This window comes from Cebidichthys violaceus, unplaced genomic scaffold, assembly GCF_023349555.1.
Source record: "Cebidichthys violaceus isolate CVI_PGR_0920_01 unplaced genomic scaffold, fCebVio1.0.p SCAF_43, whole genome shotgun sequence".
NCBI classification, from domain to species: domain Eukaryota; kingdom Metazoa; phylum Chordata; class Actinopteri; order Perciformes; family Stichaeidae; genus Cebidichthys; species Cebidichthys violaceus.
Window position 1 is genome coordinate 878007 of NW_027176628.1, and position 11708 is coordinate 889714.

The 11708-nt window shown below is 43.3% G+C and overlaps 1 protein-coding gene across 1 annotated transcript in view; it reads left to right on the forward strand.

The window, feature by feature from the left end:
• The window catches only part of LOC137886317 (SH3 and multiple ankyrin repeat domains protein 2-like), a gene marked incomplete at its 3' end in the record, with an annotated part of 102463 nt that extends 94058 nt beyond the window's left edge, over positions 1-8405 (forward strand). The window contains exon 12 of the mRNA XM_068728732.1: positions 8065-8405. Coding sequence (XP_068584833.1) covers positions 8065-8405 — 341 coding nt within the window. The remainder of the gene's footprint in view (positions 1-8064) is intronic.
• Between the last annotated feature and the right edge of the window lie 3303 nt (positions 8406-11708).

Sequence of the window (11708 nt, forward strand, 5' to 3'; positions counted from 1 at the left end):
ATTAGAGCCGCTGTAGTGGATTGCATTGATGTGACAGCTCAATGCTTCTAGTGTGTGTGTGTGTGTGTGTGTGTGTGTGTGTGTGTGTGTGTGTGTGTGTGTGTGTGTGTGTGTGTGTGTGTGTGTGCAAAGTGCAGGAGGTAAATGAGAAATTGAAGCCTCCAGTGGCAGAATTGATTTAGTTTTCTATATTATATTATGAGAAGAAGAAGAAGAAGAAGAAGAACTCTGTGAGGTTCTGCAACAATGATGTGAAATCATTTGTTTAAAGTAAAGATATGTAAACATATGTAGCAGTTTAAAGTAAAGATATGTAAACATATGTATCAGTTTAAAGTAAAGATATGTAAACATATGTAGCAGTTTAAAGTAAAGATATGTAAACATATGTATCAGTTTAAAGTAAAGATATGTAAACATATGTAGCAGTTTAAAGTAAAGATATGTAAACATATGTAGCAGTTTAAAGTAAAGATATGTAAACATATGTAGCAGTTTAAAGTAAAGATATGTAAACATATGTAGCAGTTTAAAGTAAAGATATGTAAACATATGTAGCAGTTTAAAGTAAAGATATGTAAACATATGTAGCAGTTTAAAGTAAAGATATGTAAACATATGTAGCAGTTTAAAGTAAAGATATGTAAACATATGTAGCAGTTTAAAGTAAAGATATGTAAACATATGTAGCAGCTTAAAGTAAAGATATGTAAACATATGTAGCAGTTTAAAGTAAAGATATGTAAACATATGTAGCAGTTTAAAGTAAAGATATGTAAACATATGTAGCAGTTTAAAGTAAAGATATGTAAACATATGTAGCAGTTTAAAGTAAAGATATGTAAACATATGTAGCAGTTTAAAGTAAAGATATGTAAACATATGTAGCAGCTTAAAGTAAAGATATGTAAACATATGTAGCAGTTTAAAGTAAAGATATGTAAACATATGTAGCAGTTTAAAGTAAAGATATGTAAACATATGTAGCAGTTTAAAGTAAAGATATGTAAACATATGTAGCAGCTTAAAGTAAAGATATGTAAACATATGTAGCAGCTTAAAGTAAAGATATGTAAACATATGTAGCAGCTTAAAGTAAAGATATGTAAACATATGTAGCAGTTTAAAGTAAAGATATGTAAACATATGTAGCAGTTTAAAGTAAAGATATGTAAACATATGTAACAGTTTAAAGTAAAGATATGTAAACATATGTAGCAGCTTAAAGTAAAGATATGTAAACATATGTAGCAGTTTAAAGTAAAGATATGTAAACATATGTAGCAGTTTAAAGTAAAGATATGTAAACATATGTAGCAGCTTAAAGTAAAGATATGTAAACATATGTAGCAGCTTAAAGTAAAGATATGTAAACATATGTAGCAGCTTAAAGTAAAGATATGTAAACATATGTAGCAGTTTAAAGTAAAGATATGTAAACATATGTAGCAGTTTAAAGTAAAGATATGTAAACATATGTAACAGTTTAAAGTAAAGATATGTAAACATATGTAGCAGCTTAAAGTAAAGATATGTAAACATATGTAGCAGCTTAAAGTAAAGATATGTAAACATATGTAACAGTTTAAAGCTCCACATGGTGGAAGAATTAAAAAAAATAACTGAAAGATTTCGCTCCAGATGTCCCAAAAAAAAAAGCCCACAGAAGGTGACATGTGACTTTGTTTTTCATAAGAATGAAACCCGTCCAGCTCTGACAGTGTGACAATACACAGCCTAGCGGTGATTCCTCCCCTTGTTCACTACTTCCTCACATGAAGCACACTATAAACACTATAAATACTCTGTAGCGGGCAGTATATTGAGGTTTCCGGGGAGCGTATGAATCATCACCGTTTTGCGTCAGCGCTGACAGTGAAGTCTCACATAACTGTAATTTTACCCATCTGTCATCTCACAGGCACAGGCAAAGCATTGTGGGATTTATTTATTTATATATACATATATATATATATATAAATGTAAGGAATTCGTTGTTCATTAGTTTGAGTTGTGACGTGGACGTAATGAAGGAGGTCTGGTTCATATGTGCATTAATGAGGAGGTTGATCTGATGGTGCGTTCAGGTCTTGGTGCAGGTTCTCCTTCAAGTGAACCACGTTAACGTTTATAATGTAAAGGTAATGTTTATGTCATGTCTTCTGAACCAAAACTACGTTTCTTATCAGAATTCATGAGGAAACAAAACGCTCCTCCGACTCTGAATGAGTATTTTTAACATCGTCAGATCGACAAAAATGATTCATGTTGCTGATTTTACTGTTGTTAAAGTTTGATGAAGCTTTAGTTTAAGGTGAAAAGAAACCAAATCATTTAAATATTAATTGAACAATCTTAATATTTATATTTTTTTTATTTATTAAATCATCACCAAACATTTTTTTTTCTTACTAAAAATGTAAAGATTTAAATAATTTGCCTTTTGACTCAGTCGCTGCTCAAAGTGTTTATTTTTATTTTTTACTTTTCTATTGAAAATGATTAAAATATGAAAACATTATGGTAGAAAGAAACTAGGATATACATTTGATTAAATAAATATGAATATTAATGTTGATTTTGAATGCATGAATGAAATACATTCTTCTTCTTTAAAGAGTTCCTCATACATGTTGACAGTTTCATCACTTTTCGTAGTGTTTAGAAGTTTGAGATTCTTGATATATTCTTTCAATTTACATTTCAATAATCCTCCTTTTGTTTTTTTACATGTAGATATGTGAAATGTTCCAGATGTGATCGTTAGGTTGAAGCATGTTTGTCATGAACAGCTGGAATCAGCGTGAGGAATAAAAAAACAGTCCTAAACTGAGAGAGTATCTGTTACGTCTCACTTTGTGTATTTATGTATTTATATATATATATATATATATATATATATATATATATATATATATATATATATATATATATACTCGTATGAGGTTTGGGAGCTGCAGCTCAGCTGAAGTCAACCTGACCCTGATGAAGTTCTCTTCCTGCAGACCTTGACCTCCATTCAAACTTCTCATCCAAATTTAGAAGTTTTTTGTTTTTTTCGCTCCGTTTCTTTCCCTTTTTTTTTTTGGTGTGAATTTTCAGAATAAGTGAACAAAGCTTCAGGCTGAAGAACATCTTCACGTGTGAGCTGTCAGGTCCTTGCAGCTGTTTGATGATCTTAAGGTCCGTTCTGCATAAAGCTGAGAGTCAACGCTTATTTTATGAGAATAACTTTTTTTAACTCACATTTGCTCAAACTAAACCAGGCTCCTCTTCCTCCTTCTGGTTCTCCTCATGACATTAAGATTCCACCGCGACCAATCAGAGCCGACGAGTCTCTGGTGTCAACATCATGTCCCAGAGGAGATGGACTGACTGAACCGGATCACTTTTACGTATCTGTGTCTGGTTCACTGAGCCGTTGATGTGAGTCAATCACCGCTGGAGAGTTGCTGTATCGTCTATCTCTCTGCTCAGATGTTTTCACCAACACATTTTACTGTTTCGCTGTAGAATGATGAGCTCGGTGGGCGGGGGGGGGCTTCTGATTTGGCTCGAACTGTTTTCTACATGGCGGCCGAATCACAAACTTTCGGCTAAAAAGTCACCAAAAATTATATGTTTCTGAGGACATCTGAAGAGAGAAACGGACACTACAGTCACTGAATATTGATTCATATTTGATTTTATTGACTCCTCGGCTCTGATTGGTTGTTTTTCTTCAGGCGCTGTTATAAATCATTTCATCGTAGGAGAAGTAGAGGATGTTTTACTTCATGTTTTACTTTTTAATTGAAGTCAGTTAACTGTTGCTGCTGGGTTTCGTTTCTTGGTGATGGCAATCTCTGGAAATAACTAAAAGATGTCACAGCTGTGTGTTTGCATGACAAACAAAAGAACATTTGAGCTTCCTATAAGACGTCCTAGCATCACGTCAGCGGCATCGTTTAGCTCCTCTGAGTGCTTCCACGCTCTCTGACCTCTGACATGCGTCCTGTGGTTCAAGAGCATGTAATCATATAGATCCCACTGATTGCTCCCCCCCAACTTGTTACATAAGACGCAATTTAACTTGATAATTCATCTGCGTGAGCGATTGTGTGCGAAGAGATTCAAGACAAAGAGGTCGACACTGAGGAGTGTCTTTTTTTTACACAGATAGCCTGACAGCTCCTGACTGTGCTAGCTCGTTAAATGTTAGCACGTCTCTTCATCAACACGCCTGCTGCACACACACACACACACACACACACACACACACACACACACACAGATAAAGGTCTGGGATATTAGTCTGAGAAGTGATAATGACTCAGTGATTCCTCTTTCATGATGTTCAGGCTGCCAGGAAAAGCCACCAGCAGAGAACCAGCGCTCCACAGCTAAACAGGCGACCGCTCTAACCCGGTCGTCGTCGCGATAATGAAGTCGGTAATCAGGAGGCGCTGGTTGCTGGTTGGAATGGCTTGCGGGCCGTCGTCCCGCTCTCCTCTCTGCCTGCACGGGTGTAATTGCGAGGTTGTAGGCTGTAGGCTCGTCATCTCGCGGTGCAATGGAGGAATGTATCCTTGGGGAAATCAAGGCCAACCTCCATTACTGGTTCGGTCCAACGGTGCGGTGAAGTGCAGGCGGTGGGAAGGGGGGGGGGGGGGGGGGGGGGGGCTCGGCTCTGCTCATGGAATCCTGATAATCATGCTAATGATGGTCAGAAAGAGAGCAGTGTGGAGCGTGGAGCCAATCAGCCATCTCAGTTCAATACTAGTGTGTGTGTGTGTGTGTGTGTGTGTGTGTGTGTGTGTGTGTGTGTGTGTGTGTGTGTGTGTGTGTGTGTGTGCGTGTGTGTGTGTGTGTGCGTGTGTGTGTGGAAGATACAATTATATCCATGTTTTAACCGGCGTGTGTCGGAGGCCCACATAGTCAGAGTTTAGATTTTGATGGATTGATAGTAATGAAAACGTGTATAATGACGGCAGAAGAGGGTCCATAGATAGATATATGTGAGTGCTTGAGTGCGCATAGTCTCCCAGCGACACCACCGAGAGAAAGAATAGCCCATGAGAAGAAGACGGTAAGCTATTTATATGTCCTCTCCATCTCCTCTTCCTCCTGGTACACAAACGCTGATGTGCACTTTGTTTCCAGCAGGCTGATGGCTTTGGCTGGGCTTTTATTGTACTTAGCGGTTTGACTGCCGTCCCGTCTCGGATACCTTTTGGTTCTGGTTTGGATTGGTAGCTTAGCGTCGGCTCCATCAGACCGTGACCCCCGAGTCTGAGGCCGTTTGGTTCTCTGCTGGAAAAATGGTGGAGTGCACCCCTCTGGCTTGGAAGTAAGTCACTGCCCCAAGCGAGAGGAGTTCAAGTATCTCAGAGTCTTGTCGGGTAAAATGGAGCGTGAGATTGACAGGTGTTTGCAGCCGGCCGTTGTGGTGAAGAGGGAGCTGAGCCGGAAGGCAAAGCCCATCTAGCCCACCAGTCCATCTACGTCCTGACCCTCATCTAGGGCCATGAGCTTTGGGTGGTGGCCGAAAGAATGAGATGCAAGCGGCTGAATGAGCTTCCTTCGTTGGGTGTCTGGGCTCAGACTTACAGATATAGGGTGAGGAGCTCGGAGTAGAGACGCTGCTCCTTCACATTGTATCTGAGGTGGTTCAACATCTCATCCTTTCCCTTTAGTGGTTTTCTGGGCACATCCAACAGATAAGAGGCCCCGGGGTAGACCCAGAATTCACTGAAGAGATTATATCTCTGGTCTGGGAACACCTCAGGGTTCATCAGGAAGATGTTGTTGAGGAGAAGGACGTCTGGAATACGATGCTAAGCCAGCTGCGACCGGGACAAGAGGAAGATAATGGGCGGATGGATGGATGAATATTGGATTCCATCAAATGGATGCGTTGTATATGATGAGGCTGTATCAGGTTTTATTAGGCGTTCCACAGTAACTCTGTACATTCTGTCATGCGTTCACTGGGTGATATAGAGCTACGTCGGTCTAAGTTCTTATTGAACATTCGAGCAGGAGGCCGAGGCCATGAAATCATAGTTTTACTGTTCTTGCATTCACTGATAGAGAGAGTAGTAATCAGGGTTCTTGTGGTCTCCACTTTGATCAGGTGTGTGTTGAGTGCTTCACCTTCCAGACATGTACTTACTTAACTGTGACCAAGTCCTCCTGAGAATAATGTGCAACAATGGCAAGAGGCCGATTCCAGCCCAGTCGACAGGAAAACATGTTGGCATTGTACGTTTCTGTAAACCACAGATATGTTGAATGTGGCAGTTTGTGCATTCAGTAAGAGCAAGTGGCTTAATATGTTGAGCGACCGTTATTAAGGGACATGGTATACTGATGTGTATAACAAGCAAATGGATGGGTCAAACAAACACAGGACTTTCACCCAGGAGGCCACCATTCATGCTCCGTGTGAAACCAAAAGGAAACGTTGACTCTACGATTGTTAAGTAACATTTTTATGCTTGGTACATCACTAAGATGCTAACGTTTGCTAAGGATGGTTGTTGTTACGCTGCGCTGCGCTGTTGCGCTGCGCTGTTGCGCTGCGCTGTTGCGCTGCGCTGTTGCGCTGCGCTGTTGCGCTGCGCTGTTGCGCTGCGCTGTTGCGCTGCGCTGTTGCGCTGCGCTGTTACATTTCAGAAACCCCAACATTTAATATATCCGGTGGTTTGCAATGCCAACTTTTTTCACTTCATAGTTTGCAGAGTGTTTGCTCCACATGAGCATCAGATTATCAGCAGTTTTATGGATTCAATCCAGAATTAAGGATTAATTAATAACCATTTAATCTTTGTATATTCATCGTGATTGCACGTATGATACACGATTTGGATTATAAATTGTGCGTCCATCACTGCTGCCATTGTAGAATTGGGTTACACAGTTGCTTTTCAAAAACAGTTTAATATGGAAATTAATGTTTTTATTAGAAGTAATAGTAATTATATTTGTGCCATTAAGTTACACAGCTCAGACTGATGGACAGTATTAAAGACTGCAATTCACAGTTGCTCCCGAGCTAACAGCATGCACATACTTTCAAGAGTTTATTGTTACTGTGCCCATGAGGAAAAAGCCTTTCAAGTTCTCAAATGTGGTTGTTTAAATGTACAGGATCTAGTCCACAAAGTGATTTGAAGATCACAGAACCCTCAAAGTGTTTCAGCTGACAGGTTTTCACGGAGGTGTCATGTGTGTGCTCTGAGGTGTTGTGTTCTGCGTCTGACTTCATTCCTAATAGAGGAGGAAGGCATTTCAGTACTGAAGCCAGCTTGTGTTATAACCACGCATTAGCGCTGCGGCAGCAGGATTCAAACAGGCAGGACTGAAAATTACACCGTAGAACAATGATAATGCTGTAAAATTACTGGTTCTGAATCCTGTGAATGCAGCTGCACCACAGTTGCACCTCTTACACTGGCTCCAGTCACGATGACAAATGGCGGCGTTGTTGTTAGAAAAACACCGTGCCCAGCTCAGTGTGACGTTCTCTTGGACAGAGGTTGAAAGGTCGGGGTTTACTGGCTCTTCATCATCACTCAAGGGCAGCCTCAGTCACGGAGCGGAGCTCTGGAGGTCTGGGTGGAGGAAGTCGTCACTGATGTAGACCGACTTGCCAGAAACCCAACAACCGGTAGCGAAGTGTGGCTCGCCTCGATTCTCACACATTTCTGTTGCCGGGAGTCGAGTTGATGCGTTTCAGACGAGGGGAAAGTCTTTGTAACACATGTCACACGTCAGAACACTCCGTTTACTGATTGGCTGCTGGTACTCTCTGGTCGCAATTCACCGCAGACAGTTTAAAGTTTCCACAACTTTAAGTCTGGCAGAATTACGACGGCTCCTGCAGACCTTTCTCCAGCAGATGGAGATACGTCTGACTCTGACTTTTCCTCTTGTCTCTGTAAAGATCACTGACCACAGCTTCTCCTACAAACTGTGTCGAGTGTCCTCACTGTAAAAGTTGAGTCCCATCAGAAACAAACAAAAGTATATATATATATACTGTATATATATTTATATATATTTCCCTCTGTCCCTCTGCAGTGCCTTTCCGCGAGGCTCCAGCCTACTCCAAACGCCGCCGGGGTCCGTCTTCTGGCAACGGCAGCGGGAACGACCGGTCCCCCTCCTCGCTATCGGCGCCGCGGGTCCTCCTGCGCTCCAACAGCGACAACAACCTAACAGTCAGCCAGTACCACCAGCAGCAGCAGCAGCAGCAGCACGGTTCTCCCGGCAACTGGGCCCCCCATCTGCAGCAACACGCCCATCCCCACCCGCACAGGGGCCCCCAGCAGGGTCACTCGCAGCCTGGCTCCTCAGCATTACATCGCAGCCTGTCACCCCAGCTGCTCCAGCAGATGCCCAGCGGCAGCCCCAATGGCAACGTGGTGGTGCGGACCATGGGGAGGGGGGCTAGGAGCCGGTCGCCCTCCCTCAGCCGGCTGGGGGAGGAGGCCCGGCGGGCTCTGCCTACACAGCGCCAGCCCAGGTGAGTGACGGCGTAACCCGGTCCTCTGGGCTTTTGTTCTCTTTTTGTTTTTCTCACAACATCCAGACTGACTCACCGAGAGGTCAGAGGTGAACACATGACTCACGCATATTTAGCCGTCAATATTTCTGCTGCTGAGCTCCAGCGCAGCTGTGATCCGGTCAGGGACGGCTACTTGCTTTCACAGTCAAGATGTCGTTATCAGCAGTTCATCACCCGAGTGTCCAGAGGAATGAGACAGATTCATAAACGAGCAAAATATATAATGTGAAATGACTCCAAAATCAGTTATGGAGTTTCCTTAAAAAGACCAGTTCACCCAAATTACAAAACACATTTCTCTCTTACCTCAATGAGGGACGTCTCCACAGACTGAATATAAGAAGACGACGTAGTCGTGGTGACGTCACTCGTTGGTTTGTGGACGTTTTGAAGCCTTGAGTTTGGCGATTTAGCCGTCGCCAACTTGGCTTTTTGCAACCAGTGAACAGGAAGTGACCACATCTGGACTGAGGAGGAGTGACGTAGAGACGCCGTATACGTCTCTGGTAGAGACCTGTCAATCAGCGTGTAGCCCCGCCCCTAAAGCATCCCCTGCTTCATGGTCTGTTTGACTCTAAATGGAGCATAATGTACTAAATGAACATCATGCTGTATTGAAGAAGACTGTAAACTAGAGATTGAGACCATAAACTCATGTTTACAATGTTTACTGAGGGAATAAATCAAGAGAGAAGTAGAGTCATTTTAGACTAGACTTCTATACAACCAGAGGAGTCGCCCCCTGGTGGTCACTAGAGAGAATGCAGGTGTTTCTTCAAATTTGGAACAAATGTCCACAACTGGTTACAAACACAGACCGTGTATAAGAAGTAGACGTGGTCGTCGTGACGTCACTCGTTGGTTTGTGAACTGATGTTTTGAAGCCTCGAGTTCTGTGATTTGGCCGTCGCCATCTGGTTTTTATTTCTTGCAAATGATAAAAGGAAGTGACGTAGAGACGCCGTATACGGATGCAGAAGTCTATTTGTTTGTTTTCTCACCCTTTGAGCAAGGCATTGTTGCTGAGAGTCGTGGTTTGAGAGACTCCACATCCAGGCTTCATTTACTGTACATACATCCCCCCCACCCCCCCCCCCCCACCACCACCACCACCACCACCACCACCACCACCACCAGGCGAGATAACGTATGACGGGTTCCTCTCGGGAAACGTGCCATCAGAACGACTCTCTGGCTTCCCACAGTCGCTACGGCAACCGTTGCCATGGTTGCCCTACAGACACTTTGCAAAAATGCGTGCGAGTTTTGCATGTATGTGGAATGTACGCTTCATAGGCCGACCGCTAACTTTAGCTCAGCGTGAGCGTGTGTGAGTGTGTGTGTGAGTGTGTGTGTGTGTGTGTGTGTGTGTGTGTGTGTGTGTGTGTGTGTGTGTGTGTGTGAGTCAACCTCCACCTGACTGTGTTCATTCAGAAATGCCTCCATCTACATCCGCCTGTGCTCCGCCTGTGGAGCGTGCGGGAGCGCGTGATCGGCGGAGGATTAAAATGTGACGGCGTTTATCTTTGGAGCGATGTTACATGTCAATCCCGATTAAGACACATGCTCCCTGGCCTCTTCCTCTACCTCCTCCTCCTCCTCCTCCTCCTCCACCTCCTCCTCCTCCTCCACCTCCTCTTCCTTGGCAGATGGACACATTTGGAAGCGCTCTCAACACTACCCACACTATGTAGCTCTGCCTCGGTCCAATGTCGAGGAGAGAGGAGAGATGCTCGGCGCGTCGCAGACGAGAAGTGAAGACGAAGATGTAGAATTAAGACGAGATGAAGAGAGGAGGAGGAGGAGGAGGAGGAGGAGGAGGAGAATAAAAAAGCGCAGAGTGAGGTTGTTTTTTTTTTTAAAGCGAGGGTGGAGGGGACAGAGTCGAGGGAAGACAAGTGACGGAGGAGAAGAAAGAAAGGCCAGAGAGACGGGGGAGGACAGTTGCCTTTGCTTCAGCAGTCACATGAGCGTCTTCTGACACGCTTCACTGTGAAGTGAATAGAAAGTGTCTCGTTGAGAGACGGCGAGCTGCTTCAGTGGACAGACAGAGACCCGAGGACTGTTGTGGAGTGAGACGTGTCTCTGAGGAGCTTCACGTCTGCTCTGCTGGTGTTCTGGTGGAGTTAAGATGGTTCGGTGGTGTAGCCTCCAGCTTTGTTTCTGTGATTTTGATTTGACAACCAGTTAGAATCCCAGTTTACCCCCTAAAGCATCCCCTGCTTTATGGTCTGTCTGACTCTAAATGGAGCATCATGTACTAAATGAACATCATGCTGTGTTGAAGAAGACTGTAAACTAGAGATTGAGACCATAAACTCATGTTTACAATGTTTACTGAGGGAATAAATCAAGTTCTTTCAATGCAACAAACACCCTCGAGCACCAAATGTGGATTAATCCGCCGCTGGAAATAGTCCCCTACAAAGGCAATTTGTTTGGTTTAAAAACTACAGTGATCAGCTGTTTTAGGAACTTCCTGAACCGTATTTATTATTTATTTTAATTAAACTATATATTTTAATAATATATATATATATATATATTTGAAATGAATTAGCTTGTGAGTGAGAGGATTCCACATGAGTCCAGTAGACACTACATGATGACGTAATGTCTCTATCGAGATCTATTGATGTTGGCTCGACTCCTGAGGCACAATAGAAGGAGACCTGCTCTTATTTTAAACATTATTATTCATATCTCTATTATTTTCACAGTCCAGTGGAGCTGAGTCGCTCACGTGTCTCGTCTGATGAGTGTGAACTCTTCATCTCCTCCGGCTGCCCTTTGAAGCGTCTGATTCCAGCTCTTCCTCTTCCTCCCCCCCCATCTAACCTTCACCCACACACACACACATGACAACGTCACCCCCCCCCCCTCCCCCCTCCGTTTGCTCCCACTTAATGTGTCATTTGTTAGAATGCAACACACACACACACACACACATGCACACAGTGACAGCTGTCAGTCAGCTCAGTGGGCGTCATGGTAACTACTTGGCAGCTCGATGCGGTGAGAAATGAGACGCGTCCGGAGTCAGGACACAGACCGGGTCTGTCTAAACACTGGTGTGTCAAGAGTCCAACAAACAGCAAAACCTGCAGGATACAGAAGAGCTCTGCAGGTCTGAACCGGTCTGTGATCTGTTGAGGAG